The following is a 25,166-nucleotide window of genomic DNA, read 5'->3' as shown; positions in this document are numbered from 1 at the left end:
GAGCATATTTTTGTTGATGTACAGGATAAACAGCAAAGTTCTCTTGATTTGCTAAGATCTTGCTTCCAGAGTAAACATTGTTGACAAGGAAAGTATATTAACAAACATAATCTGAGGAATACAGCAAATGATAAAGTAAATTCAATTTTATAATTGCTGGCTTCAGAATTTGGATGTTGGATTTGGATCAAAATGTGTTAATTTTTCATATCCAAGTCTCTTCTTTGAGTAGCTTTTGTATTATATCAAATTATGACTAAATAAGATCAGAGTGCTCAGGGGAAATATTCTCCCTGATGACACCTCGAGGACACAATTTGAGCAGAAGGCAAACGGCATAATGAGGGGAATACTCTTAAGATTTTTCTTTTATCCTCTGGTCATTTTGTGTCTTTGGTTTCTCTTTCTCCTCTTATTATTTGATTTCCTTGAAACCCCCTTCCTCACATTTCTGCTTAACTCTTGTTTTTGCAGTACTGGTCCTTTCCTTCAAGCTTGGGGGGGCAGCACTGAGAAACCAGAACAAATTTGCTGACATCATCTTCTAAGATCCAGTCATTGCTTGGCTTCAAGCAAAAGAGGGTAAGGTTGGAAGAGGGAGATACAGGAAAAATGAGGCAGGAGGAGGGGTGGAGGAGGGGTAGCAGTGATTGGGCATCAGGAGTGAATACTGCAGCGCCCTCTCAGAGTCAACACACATATTCAGATAAGCAGCATCAGGAGGCTTTGAAGTCCACACCCACCACAGCAGCATCATGGTGCTGCACCACAGAAAGGACCCAACACACACACACACCCTTTCTCTCTGACTCCCAGTCTTTCACTATTGCTGTCCGCGTTGCTCAGTCTCACATACACGTGCTGCAAGGGAGATTTGAGCACAGGGTTGCACTCAGATCAACCCCCCTCCCTTCTCTCTCTCTCTCTGTTCTTCCTCCTTCTTCACTTTCCCTATTCACCTTGCCTCCTCAGTCTACATGGTACATTATTGCGTCAGAGCCACACAGATCCTGCAAGAAGCATGCCAGGGGAGAGCAGTCATAGATCTGTCCCCGGCGACAAGCATCAGGACCTGGGAGATGAGGAGACGGGGCTTCCGGGACCAGGTAGGAGCTCTTGATTTGGAGAGAGTATAAAGATGAGGTCATTAAGCCTGTAGATAGAAATGAAGACAGAGAGACGGGTATGAGTGTGTCAGGAAGTACCTTTAAACAAATCACATTAAATGTTGGCTGTATGGGAAGAGAAATTGTGCCTGACAAGAAGAAAGAACTTGTAAGGATAGAAATACTTGAGGATTATTTATTTTTATCTAAATGTGCCACTCAAGAAAGCTCTTATTCAACTGCTTGTTTGCCTCCTCACTGAACTGCATGTTTTCCCTCTGCCCTGATCTGGGCAGCGAACGTGCTCTTAACTGACCTCACCCATGTTATTAACAAACTCAAACAGATATTTTTCTAAATTCTACCTAAAGACCTCCAAATCCTTTTTTATTGTCTTATTCCATCCTTATTGAAGCCCCAACCCTAAAGCTGCCCTACTCCCCCTCATCCCTCCTCCCTCCAGCATCTTTTCACATCCACTGCTTTAGTGAGCTGTAAGAGGGAAGCAGAACCCATTAGTATCTCCCTTCCCCCAGCAGTAAAGGGAACATGACACAGCAGCATGGAAGCACACTCTCCAATGCACAAACATCAACTTGCATCACCCAGGTCTTGGACGTTTTTTTATTTATTTAGAACTTTTTAGAAATAATGTGCTGTATATGATGGCTCAGTTAGGCAGGTCTTGCCTGTTTATTGAGTATATTTTTTTTTATTGTTTATCATAGATATTTTTACACACATGAAGTTTTTTTTCATTAGCATGTAGTTGACCCAAACTTTGACACCATACTTGACCCAGTGCATGATAAAGAGGGCTCAGACATCTATTAAATGCCTGTTCTTCATCTAACAACCTTAGCAGCTAAAATAGAGGCACCCCTGGGGGGGCCGGCGCTGCAGCGTCTGTGACGCAGCTCCAGTGTGCTGCGGCCTGCTTTTCACATGGCAAATTGGTGCACAGTTTTACTGCGTTTCTTCTGACCTGAAAAAGACAAAGACAGATTTATTGGTTCATGTTGCCAAATATATTGTAATGATCTGTTTTCTGGTTCAGAACCTTGACTGCATGCTCTATGTAATACCAATACACTTGTTGTTCATGAGTTTGACTTTGCTGAGCTAATTAATGCATGATTACTGTGTTGCTAAGTAAAAAGTCTGACATTTAAAATCTAAATATAAATTACATTTTTAAATATCCACTTAGGAAGACAATAGTTATTGAAACTTGGATGGATGTACTTGATAAACAAATAATACTATAGTGATAACTATACACAAGTTGGCATTTCACACAGATGAAATCCTCTACCCACAGTATTTAGAGAAAAAACTTATATCCCAAAATAAAGGAATGTTCTGTTTTCTGCTGACACATTAAAGAGTTATTAAAGCATTTTCTAATGATACTGCTAACTATGGCCAAAACATGGAACTGCAGCACTTTTCTGCTTGTTCTCGTACCTTGCGGTTGTACTTGCAGGTTTTTTTTTTCTTCTAAATTTTTTATATAATACTGTAGAGTTGCCTTTGGTGTCTGAGTTGAGCTGGATGCCGTTCGTTTCTGAGTATCAGCGAAATCGATCTTGAAGTTTGTATTGATCAACATGCTGTAGACTTAAAAAAGAAATAATTTATTGGCATATAATAGGAACATAAGCTGTTAAATTAGGTCACCAATATGTTTTAGTAGAAGGATTTCATTCCATTCAGGATCGGGAAACATATTCTGTAGGCGATCAGCTTTTATGTCTTTACACCCAGTCCTTTCTTAATTTATGTTGTTGTGAGTTGCATAATAACCAACATATTAACACCAGCATATTAACTGACATGTGAGTCTGGTAAAACTGCTTATATAGAGTTAAAATCAACCTTTAAAAACAAGAGAACAACCCTCAAACAATTGTCCATCGTAGGCACCTCTACATGTGAAGAAGTTCAGATAAATGATTTTATTGTTTTTCTCTTTTTTTCTTCTGTCTTGCAAAAATGATCAAGTATCTATAATCTTCTGACTAAGCATTGGTAAGAAACCAGGGTACAGAGTACATTAAAATGTTGCGCTGGGGTTGCCTTTTGTGCTTGCTGTAATGCGCATATTTTTTTACTAGTTCTTACCTCTGGGAAATTACTCAGCACAAACACAAACATCCATTTAACGTAGTAACATAGCAGCAATAAGGAAAAAATGCTAATTGCTGATGTGCACACCTGTCACAATCTCAGGCTTGGCAGGGATGCAGCATGGAGGAAAGGCAAAAACCATGGAATCCCTGAAATAACAGAGCAAGATAAAATGAGGGGATGCTTTCTCAAAAGCACACACTGATATTCGATTTGACATTTTGCAAACCCCATGTGAGAATATCTATAGCTGTGTTTGTGTCTTGCACCAGTTCTGTTTGGCACCAATTCAACCAATTGTTAGGTGTCATAATAGCCAATGACCGGGGAGGCAGTTGAGGTCATCATTGCTATTGCTAATTTGGTAGAGCAAATGAAGAGTCTGTTGTGTTAATCAAGAAATGTGCTTCTTCTGTGGGATTCAGTAAAACACTTTCCAGGGAAAAAGATCAAGAGAAAAAGGGCAAATGAAACAGAAAAAAAAGAGGTAATGCATTCCAAGTTTTCAGTTTGGGAATTTATTCCCCTCATGAATTGTCAGAAAATAACCTCTCTCAGCTTCTGTGACCCAGGTTTCTTCACCTTCCCTGTCATTTCATTCCACTGGTTTTTGATTTCTAATCATGCTCCCAGAAGAACAGGTTTTATTTAGGTAGAACTGACTTATCTTTCCAGGGTTGTGGGATGGCTGCTTCCTCTAGCGTTCAGTGGGCAAAAGCTGAAGGTCAACCTATCCATAACAGGACAAACAGCCATGCACACACATACATGAGGACACCATTTAATATTACAGTCATGTTTTTGGACTCTGAGAGGAAGTTGGCATAGACTGTTACTGACAGATGTTAGTAACAGTCTATGCAATCCACACATAGAAAGAAATCAAATAATAGATTAACAGAAATGAAATTATTTGTAATAAAGTTAAATGACACAGGGAAAAGGTATTGAGCACACTGATATTTTTTTAAGGATCCTTTGAGGTCCATGAAAATAAGGAGACTAGAAGAATTTGGCTATTCCAACAGGTCCAGCCTTCTCTGGCTTCCACGCCCCTCACTCAGTGTAAACTCTGTCACCTAGCAACTGGGACAATTGATAAACAAAGCAGGCAAAAAAATGGATACCAAACTTCTCACTACGGTTGTAGGTGTTAACTACATTTTCAAGGAGTTTCAGCAGCATTACAGTCACCACGAATATTAGGTTTACAGTTCCCACACTGCACAGATATTGGAATCTGTGCTTAAATGTCAGCCAAACTTATTTGCACAGGGACAGAAAAGACCTTTCAATTAACCAAACATTACCTGCAACATATCTCACACAATAACCACTTAAAACAACTATTTACATTCATTTCGGTTGGAACTATTCATATACTTGTATTATGTTAAACTGCACTTAAAATATTCATCACTATTTGGCGCTCCTTCCCTTTTTCCTCTGAGCATGGAGCAGCCGGCTTGCTTGGATTCACAATGAATCAGGGGATACCCAAGGCTATAAAGGATACACCGGACCCATCCTTCATATCGGGCAAGAAGAAGGCTGCATTTGCCAGCTGAGTAATGAGGAGTCTACCAATCCAAACAGGCCACAGCGCCGCGCTATGAGGTAATCGGCTGATGAATCTGGCCTTCGGAGGACGCAGCCCCCGAAATTCACACTCAAAAAAAGTCTTCAAATCTTGAAGATATCATGGGCCTCTTCTATTAACTTTGATTTTTAGTTCTTTCCATTGATTTTCTACTGGATTAAAGTCAGGGGATAGGCTGGGCCATTGCAGCAGCTTTATTTTCTTTCTCTGAAACCAATTGAGAGTTTCCTTTGCTGTACGTTTGGGCTCATTGTCTTGCTGAAATATCCACCCATGTTTCATCTTCATCATCCTGGTAGATGGCAGCGGGTAATGTGCAGTGCCATTTGACATGCAAACATGATGTGTAATATTGCATTCAAAGAGTTAAATTTTGATCTCATCTGACCAGACTATATTTTTTTACAGTATTTTTACAGTCTTGTCTAAATGCTTTGCAGCAAACATAAAACTAGCTTCAACATGCTTTTTCCATCAGCAATGGAATCTTGGTGAGCGTGCATACAAGCCATGTTTGTTGAATGTATTACTTGTTTTCTTTGAAACAATTGTATCTGCTGATTCCAGGTCTTTGTGAAGCTCTCCATGGGTGGTCTTTGTCTCTTGGACGACTCTTCTGATCATTCTTTTCACTCCTCTGTCAGAAACTTTGCGAGAAACACTTGGTTGTGGTCGGTTTATGGTGAAATCATTCTCTTTCCACTTTCCGATTATGCCCCCAACAGTGCTCACAGGAACATTCAGAAGTTTAGAAATCCTTCTGTAACCAATGCCATCATTATGATTTGCAACAATAAGGTTGCAAAGGTCTTGAAACAGCTGTTTACTTTTACTAATCATGAGATGTGTCTTGTTTGATACCAGAGACATCTTTTTATTGGCCACCATTTGGGAATGAACCAGCTGATATTAATTAGCACTGACAATGGAGAGGATTGCTTTCTAATTACTTAGAGATTTTGTCTGGTGTCTTGGCTTTCCATGCTTTTTTCCAACACCCTTTCTTCATGTGTTCAATACTTTTTCCCTGTGCCATTCCACATTACTACACAACTTAATTTCTGGACATCTATAGTTTGATTTCTTTATGAGTGAGGATTGTAACCAATATCTGGTGAAAAATGTCATGTCAATAGCACCTCTAGAAATATATATGTACTGAGAAAAATGGTGGCTCGTCTAAACACTTATTTCACCCACTGTGTGTGTGTTTCATTAATTATTATTAAGGTCTAAGAACAATTAATACGAGAGGATGTTTCATCACGCATATTTCCCCCTGTTTTAAATTTGGTTCTGTTAAATTGCTCAGATTAAGACTCTTTCTATTTTAAACTGCTGTTAATACTACATTGTCTTTTCATACTTAAAGTTTTTTAAAATAATGTTTGTTATCCTCAGGCATGACAAGACATCCATCTACAGAATCTACTCCAAGTGATAGTGGTTCCTCTCCGAACGATAGTGGATCGAGCCCGTCTCCCAGCACTCCACAAAAGCTTCTCCCAGGATCCTCCTCTCCATTTGGGCCAAGACTATTTCATGTGAAACCCAGCTCCTCTGGTACTCCAAGACCACAGCCCGAAGGGTCAGATAATCGCATTAACCCAGCCAGACTATTGGGAAAACTGGGTGGTCATGGTCCATTCAACCGCCACATTCCTGTTAAGATGGAACGAATAAAGGTGTGCTCTTTATTTAGAGTGCCTGTAGTTTTGCCATATTGATAATGCAAAATACATTTATAACCTGTAGTTATATGTTGAATTTCTTACAAACAGGTTCTTACTGGATCTGAGGTGGAAAGTGACTATCCAGAGTCACAGACTATCGACACAAGAGTTGTGATGGGTGAAGAGACGCTGCTCAAAACAACAGAAGTTCTTCAAGGGGAGGTCCCCACTCAGCCTAAAGCTCAAGCTATCCCTTTGCCATATCTCCCAAGTTTTCCATGTTCTCAGCTGCAAACAAGAGAGTTAAAACTAGATAGCATCAACAAAGAAATCAGATCTGAAATCCCCCAGAAACCAGAGGATCAGGAAAAGGAACATGCACAGGACGTAATTAAAAACATTTCCTCCCTATCTCCTAAATCAGTTACAAAATTTGATGAAATAAAAAAAGACAGCAGAAAAGACAAGGAGACCCTCTCTCTAGATGAAGTGCCTTCACTCCCTTTTCCAGAGCTGTCTTGTCCAGTTGCGCTGTCCTTTACTGAACCAACCTGTCCCGTTGACCCCCTTCGAGTTGGCATTCCCTCATCTATTGACCCAGATCTTTACTATACAGCTCCATCCACTCCAATCAAGATGGCTACTCACTGCTTGCACCTTAAACATCATTCCTACCCTGGCTCCCCTGCATCTCCTCTTTCCCCTGGTACTCCATCTGACAGTGAAGACCTTTATTCCCCTCTTACTTCTCCATCTGGCTCTTACATAACAGCAGAAGGAGGCAGCTGTAGATCTTCTTATACATCCTCCACCTCCCCATCCACTTCTCCCAACCTCCTCCTTATAGAAGAAACACAAGAGGCACCTGCTTGCTTTGTGAGCTCTTTGTCAGAAATTGGAGATGAGGTTGCAGAGGAGAGGGGGCGATTGGTCACAGCACAAGAGGAGGAAAGGACAGAGGACTTCAGTTTGTACCATCCTGGGGAATTTGTTATAAATTCACAGATAGATATAGCAGAGACCATCATTTCTGAAGATGATGATACCCCAAAAGGAGAAGAGGCTAAGATTTCCAGAACTAGTCGCCCATGCTGGGTGACAGAGAATATCCCCTCTGCAAAAAGCAGTAGCAGCAGTGACTCCCAGGATGATGAAGTTGAATCAGAAAGCTCCTTTTACCCTTTAGATGAGACAACTGTAAACAGAGCTGGGTACTTTAGACCCACTCAATCAGGCCTGAAACTAATTCTTGAGGGTTGCTTATCAGAAGAACATTTTAGACAGATGCAGGCCCACCAAGATATCCCCAACTCTGCATTGACCCCTGACAAAGAGAACATGGCTATGGCATCTTCAAGCCTTGGTCCTGACTCACCATTCCTTCCCCTGGATGATTTCTGCCCTGGAGCATTCGAAAGGCTTGGCCAAAGCTCCTTCATGCTCTCACAGGGTGCATGTTCTGAAGATATAAATGATGAGGAGAGGATGATACCTGCTTCCCTCATCTCCTTTCCACTTCATACAAGCCTAATCTTTAAGGCTGACTCGATGGAAATCACCCTTTTCCCTACAGAAGAAGAAAATGAAATAGATGTCAGTGACAGAAATGAAAGACAAGATGTTGATGCGTATGCTGCAGGAGAGGAAGAGGCAGATGTAGAAGATCATGATGAAGATGATGAACTGGATCATTATGATTATCATAATGAGGGTGACAATACTGACTCCATACCAGATGATGGTGAAAGGGAAGAACCTAATGACAGTGGGGATGCAAACAGGCAGCCAGAGCTAGGTGAGAAAGCTGAGGTAGAAGTGAAAGCTGTGGAAGAAGAGGAAGAAGGGAGAGAGGAGAGGGAAGATGAGCTAGAAGAAGAAGATGATGATGATGATGTTGACGATGGATGTGATAGCAAAGCTGTGGTAGATGAAGCTGAGGAAAGCTCAGCATCCCTCCTTCATTCACTTTCAGAAATGTCGATCAATGAAGGGTTAGATGAATCATTCTGCTACCAAGATAACACAGATGACTCTTTAGATTCCGCCTCTTATAATGGGGAGGAAGATGAACGACTGTACAGCACTGAGAGACATGCACAATCTCTGGAACCTCTACCAGCAGACAGCTCAGATCTAGCTGAAATCCAATCAGAGACTGAACAGGATCCTTTGCACACACAAGTAAACATTGTCAAAGAAGAGGATCAATCCAAATCTACTGATCTGTCTGAAACCATTGTAGCCCACCCTAAAGATGACAGCCTACAATTGGTACCTTGGGAAGTGCCTATGGGCCCTAAGCCTCAAGATGGTGTGAAACCTACCATTAGAGAAAATGAAATAAAAAACTCAGATAGTCAGCAACCACTTGAACCTTCAAAAGTTAACTCTTTCCAACAAGACTTCCAATCTGAACTTAATAATAGAGATGGGAAAAGCCAAATAAGTACTGGTGTCTCTTTAAACCCTCTGGCAAAGCCTCTAGATAACCCCTGTTCTTTTGTATCCGCTATTCCTGTTACTATTCATACATCACCTGATTCTGCAACTGAGTACACTAGTTTTCCTCCTTCTCTCACCTGTGTTGAGGAGAGAAAAAAAGATTTAGCTGAAGAGATTCTTAGGGCAAAAGATGTTGATTTGAAACTACCTTCAACTCAGACTGAGCACACAAGAAAACCTGAAAGAGATTCCTTCAAACTGCTCATAAAGCCTCGTCAGGGCCACTCTGAAAGCCAAAGGACTGTTGGGGCAAGCAGAGTTGCCCTGTCAAAGTCTTTCTGTGGTAAAAACGATGTGCCCGGTGAAGGAAGATCTCTTTGTAGGCCAGGTCTTAACAGGGACTCTGATTTCAAGCTCGATCATAGTACTAAGCATGCCTCAGCTGATTCAGGGAGCGTAGAGTTTAAAAAAAAGGATTCTTCTCCACCACGGAATATTGTTACTCCTACCAATGACTTGAATAAAGGCTTTGTTCTGCTGTCCTCTCCCAAAGATCCAAATTCCAACCCGAGTAATATCCCTGTTTCTACTTCCCAAGAAAAGATTTCAGAACTTGGCGATAACTTAGCCCTCACTCCTGAACACTGCCCAAGAGACTCTTCCCTGGAGAACCTAAGAGAGAATACTTTAAGTACAGATGATGGGGTACTAGGAGCTGTAGGATCTTTACACTCCCCCCTAGCAATCTCTCCCAAAAGAGAGAATTCAGAGACAGATATCAGCAGAGATACAGTTTCTGAATCTGGGGCGTGGTGTGATGCCAGAGTTGGTTTAGGTTTTGGTCTTGGATTTGGATCAGGGTCAGAGTTTGGTGTTTGGGGTGGGGGGGAATCACTTTCTTTGTCCCTGGGTAAGAAGTATGAGTTAGAGGCAGATAGTCTTCTTATGTGTGACACAGAAGGCCAAAGAACAGAGACGGCTTTGGTTTCTAACATGAGCAGTGAACTATGTGAAAACTATGACAATGTTCTTGGTTCTATTCTAGATGAGGAAGATAACAACAGTCAGAGTGGTAAAAATGACCAAATTTTGGATAAAGAGTTGGTAGAAGAGGGAATATCAGAGTCCAACTTAGTCCACTGGAAATCTATTGAAGAGATTTCAGAGGCAGGTGGAGGAGAGGACGGAAGTGCCAGATTTCTGGAGGACATAAGCAATTTGAACCCAGGCAATAATAATGATAAAAAGGAAACACAAATACAAGACGATTGGAAGAGTTCGACTGAATCTGCCTATGAGTACTTTGATAAAGGCATGTATGGGAGCCTAAATGCTCTGTCAGGTGAAATGAGACACCAGAGTGTCAGTGTCACTGCCAAAGAATCTGTGTCTAATATTCCACTTGAAGAGGTGCCACTCCAGATTTCTGACAGGACTCTTAAAGAAGAAGCAAAACCATCAGAGGATCCCATTAATAAAATGGCAGACACAAAGGATAGTATTTATATAATCTCAGCAAACAATAACACTGATATGACTGCAAAACCCAAAAATGCTGATTTCCTGTATGAAGCGGAGTCAAGATATGACACTATTCCAGAGCATCAGTCCAGTTATGTAGGGAATAATGCATTTTCTTTGCCAGAGGGATCATTTGGATATTTCCCCCTTAAATGCAGATCTAACATCACTAGACTGAGGAGCACACATAAAGATGACACAGAGATGTTGCAGCATCAGAGCCACAATCAAAAAAATTGTAACATCAGCCCTGAAATGAACAGCACTATGGACGAACCAAAGATTACTGATGCCTTTTTACAAAGGCATGATGTTGTTTGTTACTCAATGGAAGAGGGTGCGGAGGTCAAACAAAAACAAAGAGGTGATGAAAATAAAAAAATGGGTGAAAATCAAAGAAATCAAAAAATGTCTTCTGCTACACTGATTGACTCACAACACTTTGAGAGACTCGTACAAAAAGGCAAACTTTGCACTGATACACAAGCGGCTTCTGCAAAAGGGAAGAAAAGAAAGCAAAATAAACTTCGGACATCTCAGGCAGGTGGTAGCAAAGACTTTAGCCCTGAGCCTGTCCAAGATCCAAAGCAATGCTCCACCCAACCAAACTCTACACTAGGGGGATGCTCAGACGGGTCTCCAGACATTATTAAAATTGAGCCAGACTGCAAAGCTAACATGTTTTCATCACCAGATTTACAGCAAGGAACATCTGGGCCACACAAAGGTGAATCCATTTCAAAGTCGGAGGGACATAAGTTCAGCAGTACTGACGAAAAATCTCCAAGACAAGAGCAATGCAAATTCAACAAAGGTAGAACAGATAACCTTAATGCAATGATGTCGATTAACCAAGACTCACACCAGAAACAAGAAGTACTTGATAACAGACCATTGTGTGATAGTCAGAGAGAAGGAACAGTGGACTTTAATGACAACAACATAGACAATGGCCCCAGCAAACCTCAAAATATCACCTCATACTCTCTGCCCCTGCAATCCCCACCTTCCTCCCCACCTTGTGCCTCAATAGAGTCACTGGATGACCTTTCTACACCTGTCCAGGAATCCCAGCCTATCTTCCCAACCCAGCAACAATCATTACAGTCCGGGGGTTCAGGAATCCCCCCAAACACAAATCCCCAAGTGATCAATGATATCTTTTTAACACCATCATCTAAAAGTGTCTCTTCTCCCCCAATGCCTTCCAACATGCCGATAGCCTTGTCCAAAGCTACCCAAGAAACGGAGAGTCTAGATTCAGCATATGTTACAGATTATTCTCAACCAAATTTACAATCTGTTGTCAGCACCCAGTCCCAGAAGCAGGTGAAGGATGAATTTACCCGGTTATCCCCAGACAATTGTAGAGGTGAGTGAAACATTTCTCACTTGCATTTCCTTGGTCCCTTATTTACAACCAGTGGTGAACCAGTAAAATAAGAACATAATCTGCTCTTTTATGAATGGATGAGAAAAAGTTAAAATGTTTTAAGATTGAATTATGTTAATGAATCTGTGTCATGTAAGGTACTAGTGTAACTGAAGAGGAACCAGGCAGGGAGGATTGTTGTGGGGGACTCAAGCAGGATCACACAAATAATCCTAAGGGAGCTGGAGAAGACAGAAATGGATCTCTGAAAAATGAGTCTGGTCCAGCAGATGAGCAAGAAATCCAATCCTTCTCCAGCCACCGCCCAACTGGCACACCATCAATCAGCCATGACCTCAGCATTTGTGAAGAGATTGATCTGTCTGTTAAAAACAACAGTGAGTCTTTTTTTTATTTCCCATTTGTCCTGTGGGATGACATTTCCTTTGCTCTCTGTTATACCAGCCCACTACCATTGTTTTTGGTAATTGCTTGTTTAGTAAAAATTTAACTAATGACAATGAAAAGGAAAAAACAAATAACAAAACAACTGTTATCACTGGTATAAATTATGACTATTTTTGGGTGCTGTTGCGTTCTGTTTTTTGGTGCTTGTCTTGTCAAGGTTCCACTTTGGCTTCCTGCAATGAATCTGAGAGTGAAGGTTCGATGCCTGATCTTGAGGAGCTAGAGCCTCTCAGACCATCTGAGCCACCAGTGAGTTTGCATAAAAGTTTTATAAGTGAATAAAGCTTTATCATACCATATTATGACTCTTAAACGCTGAGTTCCTACATATCCTAAATGGAACGATACAAGATTAATATTAATACTAAAGGAAGGAAGGAAGGAAGGAAGGAAGGAAGGAAGGAAGGAAGGAAGGAAGGAAGGAAGGAAGGTTTCAGAGGAAATTGATAAAAACAATAATGACTCAATGACCATAGTATACATTGTAGTATTTGTTGATTTACCTTGTAATATTTGCTTATTTTTTCATAAAAAAAGGCTTGATAGAGCTTTCAACTGCTTCCCAATAGACAATAAACAGATTATTGCTATTTATCTACCTGTTGCTAAAAAGACAGTAAAAAGGCAGTAATTTGGGAAATGAGCAAATTTTCTAAACAGATGAAGTTTTATTTATTTTATTAACACTACTGAACTTTTTTTCCCCAGTGTATTTCCAGTGCAGATGATGGCTTGAACAGACCAAAACAAAGTCGCAGTGAAAAGAAGGCACGCAAGGTCAGACTATTGCCATTGAATGTTTGTAGACCTGATGTAAAGCTCTAGCAGAGACATAAAATGGTGTTTGCCTCAATTTCCACATTCATTTTCACAAAATTGTGAACAGTGATCAGATAAAAAAAACTTACAAGAGTTATATAAAAAAAATATCTGTATTTCTACCTTGACACAAAATATTCAGCTCATTATAACTGTTTTGAAAACAAGTGTAGCTATGAAATAATCTTTCGGAAATTAGTACATACAATTAAAGGACTGCTGCAGGTGTGTTTGAAATATTCATTTTTATAAAAATTCTTGTTTTGAGTTAAATATCAATACATCCAAACACATGGCAAAGAATATGACATCCAAAATCCCTGTTTGCCAAAAAATCAGGCGTTGGACCTAAGGGGTTGCTTTGAAAAAAAATCACAAAACATTCAATATTGTCCAACAAGAAACAGGACTCTTTTAAGTCTGTTTCACATTGGCAGCAGGTGTACAGTGATTTATAAAGGTTCTCTAAACCTGTCAGACAGGAAGAACATCTCTTGGTTGAACCCCCAGGTTTACAATCAGAGATATATTTTTATATTATTGCTGACTTTGATGCTGAAAAATGAAATCATTTTTTAAATTCAGACTTCTGGCAAATGTTTCTGGGTTAAAACCGAGTTGTGGAAATTTAAAGAAAAGCAACATCAGAAGCTTTTTATCATAGCTTTTTTTTCTTAGTTTTTTTTTTTTGTATCATTTTGGCCTTAAAGATCAAATTCTTATAATTAAAGTGCATGAGAGTATTCACAGTCTCTAATCTGGGTTATTCCATTTTAGCAGGAGAAGGGATTGATAGCCATGGATATAGCAGAGTACATGCATTCTAATGGAGGCTGCAAGTACCCAGTTCAGTCCCCACAGACCTTGGGTCTCTAAAGAAGATTGATCAGTGTCCCAGGTTGTTCCCTGCGTATCTCTTCTCACTGCTCCCTAAAGCTGATGTGCAAAAGACAATTTTGGGTGATATGCACAATTAGAATGACAAAGATTATCAATATTTCAAAGTTTTCCTCTTTTTCTATCAGATTTATTTCAGGCAAGTTGTACAGGATGTAAGTCAAAATAAAGGTGGAAAATTGACCATCCCGGAGGCCATTTCACAAAATCTGAATTAAAAAAAATCCCAGGGTAACAGATAAAGTCAGGTTTGACCTATCTTGATAAGGGCTGTATGGCTTAATCTCTTTTATAAATAGCCTAAAATTTGGTAATACATGTATGTGTTTGACAATAGACCTAACCATACACCACTCTAACCTGAACATTGCAATTGTTTCTCTTAACAAAATCACCCTAACAGTGTGGAGTTTTTGCCTATTGTGTGTGCAGTCAGCGCACAAACCACATAAGGAAATGCTATGTTAAAAAAGTTAAATAAAGTAGTCAAGAAATTTAAAATGTATCATTGTGATATGTAGTCTAATGCATTTTACATGCAATACTATAGAATCCCCCTTGATGAAGCTCATTCTAAGGTAGGAAGGTTCTGAAATGTGTGTGTAAGCCTGATTATGCGCTTCTGATAGTATGGCATCGGCAAATAGTAGCTTTGTTGAGACTTTAGCATCTCAGACAGCATACAGGAGCATAACATGAAAGCTTGTCACAGTCAGTCAAGGTATAGCTCTGTTCCAGTGCTATATTCTGACACCCCACAGTCTGCAAAGATGGTGGATACTATCCCCAGAAAAGCAGTGATGCTCATGTTAGCATTGTTAAGAAAAATGTAAATATGGGCAAACCATTGTAAAAGAGGATGTGTTTTGAGTGTTTATATATGATTTGTTAGATGTTTTTATTTTTTTTATTTTTAATAAATAAATTCAAAAGAAGCATTGTTTAATTTGTATTCCTAACTCTGGTATTCTGTCTACAGGCCATGTCTAAACTGGGTCTGAAGCCAGTCCATGGTGTGACCAGAATTACGATCAGGAAGTCCAAGAGTATCTTGTTTGTTATCAGCAGGCCAGATGTTTTCAAAAGTCCTATGTCTGATATTTATATCGTATTTGGAGAGGCAAAGGTATATCTTCAATAACCAGCTGATAATTTGAATTTTCATTAAATTTGGACCTGCATCCAGATATCCTGTTCTATTCTTCATTTGTTGCAGATTGAGGACTTATCTCAGCAGGCTCACAAAGCAGCTGCAGAGAAATTCAAGGTGCCTGTCTCCCCCTCTCCATTGGCTCCCCCTGCTCCACCAAGCCTTACCATCAAGGAGGAGAGTGAAGAGGAGGAAGAGGAGGTACATACAATCTAAAGTTTTATTTTTCAGCACCTGTCAAACAGTCAGGGTTGCAATAAATATTGTATCAAATATAATATTGCCAACATTGTTCCTTTCTGCAAATCAGGTGGATGACGGAGGTCTGGAGCAGAGAGACATTGAACTGGTGATGGCTCAGGCCAATGTGTCACGAGCCAAGGCCATCCGCGCACTCAAACACAACAAGAACGACATTGTGAATGCTATTATGGTAAGGACAAAGGAGAGATGGAGGGAAGGCAGGCTGGGAGGGGGCGGGTAAATGGCAAACAAAACAATGAGTCATAGCCATGGAACAGGCTGGGAAGAAGAGAAGGCTGACAAGAGAGAACAGAGGACAAATATGAGGAATCCTACTGTTGTCACTGAGAAACCCCTTAATGTTAAGTACTATGTCCACTAGATGGCAGCACAGGATCATGCTAAGTTACTTACATGCTTTTCTTGTTTTTTTCTGCCTTGCTTCTATTTTCATTTTTTATTTTTTTTATTATAGGAGCTGACCATGTGAAGACAGAGGACAGTTGATTCCCAGCACCCTTTCTCCTGCCTATAAAGCCCAAGTACCACATACTCTTCTCTATCGCTGCTGCTGTATGTTGTATCCCCACTCTGCTCAATAAAGTCTAAGAAAAGTTCCAGTGTGAACTCTGTAAGCAATAAGGCTTGTTCTTCCAGGAAGACTCAAAACAGAGCTACATACAGCAAAACATGGTGACAAAATCATTTTGCCAGGTTTAAACTACAAATAAGCCAATAATGTGATTTATGTGTGATAAACAGTAGTTAATAACTGTGAACTGGAAATTTAAAAAGAAAAATTGTAGATTAAATCTAGATTAATGCTCCTTTTCCCAAGTTTCCAGACTGATAATTCCATTAACCATCTGGCTGTACCTTCAGGCTCCATTATCCTGTTAGGTTGGAACTCTTACTACAGTCCTAAGTATTTTGTTGCTTTTAACAAGCATGTTTCTTTACCCTCCCCGTTATGGGCAGCCACAGATTGGTCGGATTGAAACTATATCATGCTCTTTTCCATTTCTGTGTAATTTTCAAATATTGTTTTGTAACCTTCCTTTAAATTTCCCCACTTCCTTCCCATAGACTTGTGTCTGCTGTGTTTCTACTACGCTCTTGGTTAATGTCCTCTGACAAACCTCTAAGGCCTTTAATGAACAGGTTAAGTTATAGATTGAATCACACAGGTGGGCTTTACTTACTAATTAGGTGAATTCTGATGATAAATCAGTTGTGAAGGATTTGATTTTATGTTCTCAGAGCAACAGGGGCTAAAAAGCATGCCTGCAGAAATAATGGAAATCCCTGTATCTTTTTCCTTCCATTTCAGATATTTGTTATAGTTTGTGTTGGTCAAACACAAAAAACACAACAGGATTTGAGGGTGATTAAATGTAAAAAAAAAAAAAAAAAGGTAGTGAATTTGATCTTTTGCAAGGTAGGTTATCAGTTTGATTCTTTGTTTGAGACACAATTTAATATACTTGCTTTAAAGGTTTTTCATAAATCTTTAATATTTACACAATGAAACACACTTGATGGTAAAAGAAAATCTTTGTGTAGTCCAAAGAAAACTGATTTTTCAGGGCCGCGGATACGTTGCCTCATCTCAAACTGAAATGTGTTAGGGTGTGAATACACAGAACAAGCCTGCAGCGTCTTCACGGACAAAAAGGAGCAACAACAAGGACATTCCAGGGGTGTGCAGTCATCAGCTTCAAATTTAAGCAATGTCTGCATTTTGGTGACCTTTTCTCTGAATTGACTAAAACTTAAAACAGGAAACAGGAAAAAAAATATGTTAGTGTGCAAATTTAGGGTAAAATCTCATTCATGATACAAAACAACTATGGTTGTAAACAAATAAACTGCTGGGTACTTTGAACACTCTGCCTTACAATCCTTTGCAGTCAAAAGGTAAGGTAAATTCCTTTCAAAATTTTACAAGCCCATAGTTTGGTTTTCTATTCAGCCAAATGTGCTGCTGTTTTCTCCAGGGAGTCTGCATGAAAGGAAGCTTTAAATATGAAGAAATGTTTTTGGGTCCAGAAGGATCAACAGGTCCTAAGAGCCAGTTTAAGGTGGGAGGACATTATTCTCAAAGTGTCCCTGGTTTGTAATATTCCCTGCTGGGAAATATCTTGCAACAACAAAGGAAGATCCATCGGAAGCTGTGGCTTTTCCCACACCCAGCTTCTTGCTGCTCTTCCACACCATCGCAGTGAAATGGCCTGAGGGTATAAAAAAAAGAAAAAAATAAGATCAAACCTTGAAAGAAACAAAAGTACATGGAACAAGAGTGAAGAACATTTTGTTCAAACATGTCTGCAGCTGAGTACTCACACTTAGGTTCAGCCAAACATTTACAAGAGGTGGATGTTTTTTTTTTTTGTCCACCATTAATCTGAACCCCTACCCATGTCCCTAACAGTTTACATCCCCTCCCTCTCTTGCAATAAATGCTACATAAATTTGTGCAAGCCACTGGGATTTCTGATAGTCACCCTCCTTATGTGCTATTTATTTTACACCAACACACATTCCAGCATCTGGAAACCATGAGGAGGAATTTGAGCAGACTGGATGGGGAATGTGGCTTCATGAGCTCTGAATATGACTTTGGAATCTCCCTCAGTTTCCCATTGGATGGATACCAAGTCACACAGTGGCATTAGCTCAGAAATAGCGCCCAACTTTGTGACGCTTTTACACGAGTGTGACATTGAGAGAAAGCAAGAGAAACAGTACGCAAACAGAAAGCGACACTGCAGGCGAACAAGCTGTTGAAAACTAAGAAAAGAAAATATGAGATGAGATAGAAAAAAAAAAAAACGTGTGAATCTCACCAGTGCCACTAGAGAATCCAGGACGGTTGAAGTTGTATTGCTTTACTTCTTCATACCAGCGATCTGCCACATCCTTCCCTAAATCAGCATTGAATTTTTTAAAAATGACACCCGTTAATAGGTCACTCAGATTAATACTGCTTTTTCTAAATGTCAGAAAAATCTATGCCAACTCTCATTGTGAGACAACTTCCTAGGCTCATGAGGTCTCTGTTGCCACTTCTTACAGTATGTCAACAAGTACTGAACTGTTTTATCAATAATTTCCCTCTGCTGACATATTTGTGCAGTGAGTCATAGTCTGAAGTGGAGAGAAAATAGAGTCCAGCTGTTCAGCAACATCAACTGCATGTCAGTGCATAGCATTTACTCTAGGTGACTTACTATACTACACTGACCCGGTTGATGTGTTTTTTGATTTTAATCAGAGGGATAATATTTAAAGCACAAACAAAGTTACATCTAAAATGCTGCATGGCTTCAGCCTCTGTGGTTGGAGTGGTTAATAAAAATAAGATTTTATTGCGGCTGTATTTACCAGTTTGGTCATAGGAAGCCCAAGCCAAGTTCTCTCCACAGCTCCCCCTGCTGGACTCCACGCTGTGCTTCAGGATTCGTGTGCTAGCCAGACTTTCAGCATAACTAAAACCAAAAAAAAAAAGAAAAGGAAAAAAAAATTTTGACACAAAATTTTTTTGTACTTCTTTTAAATCATAGATCTTAATACAGTAGAAATAGATTTCTGCACACAGAAAGTGTTTTTAAAGTTTAGTTACAGCAAACGTCATCTAAATGTAAGGATTCTTATGCCATTCTGTAAATGAAGCATTCAATTAAATTAAAAAATTCTCACACTGCAGAAATTTACCTCTGCATCTTAACCCATTCCCTTGGGCTGCAGTGGGCTGCCATTGTGCGGCACCCGTGGAGCAGTGTGGGGTTAAGGGTCTTGCTCAGGGACCCATAGTGCAGGTTGTGGGGATCAAACCAGTTATGCAACCTTTTCAGAGCACAAGCGCACTGCTCTAACCAAGCATCTGCACGCTATGGCAGTAATTGCTTATCTAAATATAATCCAGAGGAAAAATAACTAAAAGTTGGTCTGTTTTGCCTTCTCATTCACCTGAATTAGGCTTATTACTGCTGGTTTAATTTTAGCATCCTAATGAAGCTGCAGCCAAATTATCAAATCACCTGTATTAAGCTTAGAAATTTAGATATTAGGGGGTAAATTTAAAACTAAGTAATAAATTTAGGTTAGGTTTGGTTTACGTGTTACTGGGTAGGATTAGGGATAAGGTCTGGATTAGAAAATGAATAGCAGTCATCAGAAATCCCCCATAAGTATAGCAGAATATGACCTGTGTGTGTGTTTCATTACCCACCGTGCAGCCTCTCTGCTCAGTTTACTGCACAGCTTTAGTGGGGGAGCCTGGTGCTTCTTCCTGTACTCATTATGGCACTGCAGCACCTCTTCAGCAAACTGCTTGGAGGCTGAGTGGCACAAAAAGAAAGGAGCAGTAAGACATCTGATTAGAGCAGGAATGCAAGGATACAACACAGAGACTTGTGTATGAGCATAAAAACAGAGGCTGGTGTATGAGTGTTAAGGCTAATGCATGAGTGTTAAAAACAGAAGTGTGTGTGACCTTGGAGCCAAAATGACAAGACTGACTGACCTCATACCATGAATAAGAAAACATTAGCTAGATCAGCCCTTTTGTCACTCTCTGCTCCACACAGCCACTCAGTGCCTACCACTCACTGGGCTTTTCATTACTCTCAAAATCTCCAGTCCTAAAATAATAGACCCATTCAGATATTTATACAAAGGAGAGATTCTGTGATTGTTTATCAACTATCTAATGAGAATTAAAGCAGTTAAAGATGGTAAATTTAAGAGAAGGAACACAGCTTTTACTGCAGGTTTGTATCCTTCTATTGCTCTACTTTACAGTACTACTTCAACATTATCAAACTATGCTCATGCACTTTTGTGTTTTTCTGTGTTGGAATGTTGTAAATTTGAGGAATCAAACCAAGCATAAAGAAATGAAATGATGTGTGTAATAACCAGGCAGCAATTTCAACTTACCTGATTTTCCCATCTTGCTGAATCACTCGATTCTCGGTGTAGAGTTGGGTGAGCCCAGCCTTTTTTTTTTTGTTGTTGTCTGCTCTTCTTTTTAATGTGTTTCCACTCTTCTTATACTTTTAAAGATCATCTGAAACAGCTCCCGATCCATGCGTTTAAAGTCTTTCTTGCCTCTCTTTCACAGGATTCATGTTACAAAGGGTTCACAGTTCCTCTTCAGATATTCCTCTTTTTGCAATACTCATTGCACAACATTTGTTCCTAATCTACAGTTTACCTCACTCAGCACAACCTGGAACGCCTTCCTGCTAGCCGCAGAGTCCTCTATCTACAGGCCATCAGCTATCTTTATTGCTCAGAGGCAAACACACCCACTCTCTTGTTTCTGCAAATGAAAGGGGAGCCCATTCAATCACTGATGACCTCATCAGTATGAGACACACTCCCTTATATGGCTTTTGAAGAAACTAGTGTGGGAAATCCCTATCCATGCCAGCTGTGGCCTGAACCACATGGTCAATTACTGCATGATGCAGCATTGGGAGGTATTATGTAGAGCTGGGACAAATGAGTAATGCCACTTTTAGTGCATTGCTTTAGGGTGGTAACCTTTTTGCATAAATAAGTTATCAGCAAAACTCTCAAGAGTAGCAACAATATTTTGAGTCTGGATGGAAAGGCTTTGATTGAGCAATTCACCAACTGCATCTGACATGAGAAAGAGAAATGAATCACATTGGATCAAGCTGAAGTGCAAGTTAAAACTCTTTGTTTTGTCCGTATGAGTTATGCTACCTGTTAAAAATAAATTACTTTTCCAAGCTCAAAATAAACATACAGCTCGAATTGTTCTCAGTGACAAGTCATAATTCACTTTACATCTCATAACTCAGATCTTCAAAAGTCTGTATTTGCACTTTTGGAAAACATTATTCTTATGTATATGTGCCTGTGTAAATTCTCTGTCATTCGGGTCCTGGCGACCACAAAACAGGCTTAAAATGGGAATCAACTGGACTTTTGCTCAGTTTTCTTTATGTTTTGACACCTATCCATGGTGTCGAAACGTCTTCTAAAAAAACTAAGCGTAACTCTGGTTGCCTTTCAGTTTAAGCCTGTGATGTGATTTTTATGTAAACAATAAATGTTAAAAGAAGACAAGCTACCATACAATTCCAAAATGACTAAACTATGTGATGCGAACACAGCTGGGCTTTCATGAAAAAGATCAATTTCCTATCAGTGAGCATAAGTATATTTTCAGTTTGTTGGTCTAATATCATACAGAAACTAGTGATTCACTCCACTGACATTACAAACTGTGCTTAAAGGTTTATGATTTCTATTATGGCAAAGAATGCAGTCCTGTTGAGGCAGAACAACAGCTGCACAAACAAATGGCAGAACACAAGTGACCCAGCTCATTCATTCAAGACTTAACAGTTAGTCGACATCTCAAAGACAACAACTTTTCTAAGTACTGGTCAATTAAAATAATTTGAAAAGTAAAGAAATACATCAGTTTCTTTACATTTTTTAGGTCAGGGTGATCAAGCTCCTGCTTTTAAATAGCCTACAGTATGATTCTGTTAGCACAATTTTGCTTGTTTGATTTTCCATTTTTGTTGTGACTAAATAATTCGAATGATTAAATCCATTATTTAATTAGGCCAACATATCGTTAGTAAACAAAAAGATGTTCTCCAGTGAGCATTTCAAGGACAATCCCCAACAAAACAAAACTGGTCGTATGTAAAACCTAAATGCCCCCTTTAAGAAATAAATTTGACAAGCCACATCAGAGGACTTATTACTCCAAGATTTGTAATCATGGGTCATTTATTTGTATGGTAACACAAATTAGGCTAAAAATCCAGAAGGTGGCATATCCCTCTCTGATCTAAAGAAATTCAGTAAGAAAAGGAAGAAAAACTTTTTTGACATCTAGAAGTCTTAAAATGCAAAGCTACTTCAAAGACTTCTGGACTTTGGTGGACAACAGTGAGGTAAGTGATGAACCCTTGCAGAAAAACAGTATAACTCCCTCTATTTAAAGTTATGGTGTTATTCCTGCTGCTATCTCTGCCCTTATTTCAGCCTCCCTGTAATAAAAAGACAATATCAGGTCAAATTGCTCTGTTTGTTACACACCTTATGGCCTGAGTTGACTTTCAGTTTCAGCTATTTAAGACAGAGATGCTGTTGCTCAAGTGCAACACCCAGTGGTTTTACAAGGTATGAAAGGTAGGGCCAAAGGGTGAACAGATGGGTGAAGTGATTTAATTAGAGTGTGGAAGTGTCGAGACAAAGCAGCACAGAGGAGAAGAAAATGTGTTTTAAAGAACAGAACTCAGTGAAAGTCACAGGGCTGGAACCCAGCCAACAAACCATTTCTGTGGTTCATGGTTTATGGTGCTAAAAAATAGTTAGAGTGAAGGTTTCATCCCAGTTAGCTTGACATAATTTTGATGTAAAAACTATTGGGTCCATAATATGTCTATTTTTATTAAAGTAAATTTGGTTTAACTGAACCTGCCAGTGCAGCGCCAGTAGTGCAGCAAAGCCTTCCACCGGCAGCAGAGATTTCCAGCAAAGTTTTTCACAAGCTGGAGAAGAAGCATCACGCTCCTATGTTCACCACTGTCTATCATCGCACCCTGTTATAAAAAGTCCAGTTTTCTGTTTTGTTATAATATATATAGAAACACTTTCTACTTAAGAAATGTAGTAAGAAATGTAATCAGCTGAATTTACTAGATATTTGATTCAATAGAGACATTCCTTGGGTCCAAATGGTTTTAGGGGAGTGTTGGCCTAGTGGTTGGAGCAGTGCACTTGTGCTCTAAGTCCCCTGTCTGATCCACACAGCCTCCACTCTTGGTTCCTGAGGAAGACCCTTAACACTGCTCCCCAGGTACCGCACAGTGGCAGCACTGCTCCCTTAAGGGAGCTATTCTAGTCTAGATTGATTAGTTTAAAAAGCGCACATCTTCTACATGCTCTTACATTAAAATGAGAAATTCTTTTTATTACCTATTTGTTAGTTTCATTCAGACAAGGGGCTTTTACTTTGAAGAAAAACACCTTGTCTAAAAGTATTTAAGATCAGACTGTAAATTGGTTAATTAAAATGCTGAATGTGCTGACAACTGCTCAGTAACTTTTTGATTTGATTTATTTTAGGAGTATAACAAATATGTCATGTCATGTTGCGTTAACAATATCAAAGAGCCCAAACTGTATATGACTGCAAAAAGGAGTGAGTCTAAAGTTAACTATGATGAAATATTTACTAATTTGTACTGTACTGACAGACTAATTTATTTTATAAAGAAACTTGTCAAACAATTTAGATGTGCAGTGATGTGATAACACTTTTTTAAATACCAAGCTGAACCAACAAACTGTTTGTAAAAGAGTTGATTGCAGCAAAGTAAAAAAGCAGCACTGACACAATACCACTAAAGCCCACAAAGCTCATAATATTGACATACTGCAAGCAAGAAGGTCCTGGGTTCAATTCCTGGTCTCTCAGGGAACTCTAGCTTCCCCCCAAAGTCCAAAAAACTGTTCAAGGGTTTACAGTGCATTTTGCTCATAGACTGCTCAAGGCACCAGCCAACTGAGGACCCTGACAGAAAAGCTGAAAAAGATGTAAAATTGGAAAAACAAAAAAACTTTTTGAAACCACAATAATAAATGATAAAAAGAGTATTTTTTTAATGCTCAGTGTAAGGGCATTATGAGTTATCAGTGGGTATTTAAGTTGAGACTTGTAGCAGATGTACACTTTTTAAAGTGTACTTTTTAATATTGACTAGAATCTTTCTAGATTTGGACAAAACCAACTCTAGATGTTAAATTATCAAATCAAATATCTACCAAATTCAGCTGAGACATTTCTTAAACATTTAAGCTTTTTTTTAATTATTTAAAAAAATATATTTTTTAAAACAGAAAACTGGACTTTATATAAAAGGATGGGAGGGCAGACAGCAAGGAAAGTAGGAGTGTGATTACATCTTCTCCAGCTCCAGGCTGCCAATGGAGGGCCTTGCTGCACCACTGATGTTGCACTGGCAAATGCAGTTATATTTATTACTTATCTACAGTAGCAGTCATTCAAAATGGCCCTTCATAGTTAAACACCAGCCGAATGGCAGCCCACTTCCCTCCAAATCCCACCGAAATCCCCTCCACTGGAGTGACCCCCTCTTGTATATATTTTTTTACTCTGACTCCACCCTTTCACTGAATTACAGGGTCTAACTAGGAGATGACACTTCCCTGTAGATCTTAATATCCAGTACAGAGATTGATGCTTAAAAAGAAATTGTAGGAGAGCAGCCCGAGGAAAGTGGGGAAATGTTGATTGGTTACTGCTGTATGTTCTTTTGTGTTTTTTAACCTCAAGAATCAAGAATCTTTATTATCATTATATAATTGTAATTATTATTATCATAATAATTAGTTTTGCAAAGATTCTTGGCTTAGAATGCACAATAAGAGAGGAAATTAAAGACATACAAAATAGAAATAAAAATATACATTTCTGGAAAATATAAAATATAAAAAAACATGAAAAATCAAAAATTTGAAGAAAAAATAAAACAAGAAAATTTAGAAGAACAACTAAAACACATAAAACATCTACATGTACATGGACTCGAGGCTTTGGTATGTACATCAAGTTTATTATTATGAAATAAAAAAAAAAAACTGTAGTAACAAAAATCCTTAAACATATGGACATATTAAGTTATTCTTATAATGTGATTCTCTTTGTTGCTCTTTTATTTATCTT

General features: G+C 39.1%; 2 protein-coding genes across 2 annotated transcripts; one reads left to right on the top strand and one right to left on the bottom strand.

Annotated features, from left to right (window-relative positions):
• The first annotated feature begins 742 nt into the window (after positions 1-742).
• Positions 743-16,597, top strand: LOC107082106. The gene is made up of 10 exons (XM_015370595.1): positions 743-1,106; positions 6,238-6,521; positions 6,618-11,844; positions 12,003-12,242; positions 12,470-12,561; positions 13,021-13,089; positions 15,008-15,154; positions 15,245-15,379; positions 15,489-15,611; positions 15,897-16,597. Exons 1-10 carry the CDS (start codon positions 1,022-1,024, stop codon positions 15,909-15,911), a joined length of 6,417 nt encoding a protein of 2,138 aa, XP_015226081.1. The 5' UTR covers positions 743-1,021; the 3' UTR covers positions 15,912-16,597.
• Positions 16,598-16,918: 321 nt separating this feature from the next.
• Positions 16,919-20,712, bottom strand: glipr2 (GLI pathogenesis-related 2). The gene is made up of 5 exons (XM_015369821.1): positions 20,363-20,712; positions 19,653-19,761; positions 18,806-18,909; positions 18,268-18,345; positions 16,919-17,652 (listed from the first exon to the last, which is right to left on the bottom strand). The coding sequence occupies exons 1-5, from the start codon at positions 20,373-20,375 to the stop codon at positions 17,498-17,500; spliced, it is 459 nt and encodes a 152-aa protein (XP_015225307.1). The 5' UTR covers positions 20,376-20,712; the 3' UTR covers positions 16,919-17,497.
• Positions 20,713-25,166: the final 4,454 nt, after the last annotated feature.

This window comes from Cyprinodon variegatus, unplaced genomic scaffold (assembly GCF_000732505.1).
Source record: "Cyprinodon variegatus isolate N-32 unplaced genomic scaffold, C_variegatus-1.0 Scaffold2, whole genome shotgun sequence".
In the NCBI taxonomy this organism is placed as follows: Eukaryota; Metazoa; Chordata; class Actinopteri; order Cyprinodontiformes; family Cyprinodontidae; genus Cyprinodon; species Cyprinodon variegatus.
This window is presented reverse-complemented; position numbering and strand designations above follow the sequence as displayed.

Bases quoted from the DNA above. Each gene is read 5' to 3' on its own strand.
- glipr2 (XM_015369821.1), bottom strand. The intron at 18,910-19,652 runs GTGGGTAATGAA...TTTTGGTTTTAG, and splicing joins CTGAGCAGAGAGGCTGCACG to TTATGCTGAAAGTCTGGCTA. The intron at 18,346-18,805 runs GTAAATACAGCC...ATGCTGATTTAG, and splicing joins GGCTTCCTATGACCAAACTG to GGAAGGATGTGGCAGATCGC.
- LOC107082106 (XM_015370595.1), top strand. From the start codon at position 1,022: ATGCCAGGGGAGAGCAGTCATAGATCTGTCCCCGGCGACAAGCATCAG. The intron at 12,243-12,469 runs GTGAGTCTTTTT...TGTCTTGTCAAG, and splicing joins TCTGTCTGTTAAAAACAACA to GTTCCACTTTGGCTTCCTGC. The intron at 15,155-15,244 runs GTATATCTTCAA...CATTTGTTGCAG, and splicing joins TCGTATTTGGAGAGGCAAAG to ATTGAGGACTTATCTCAGCA.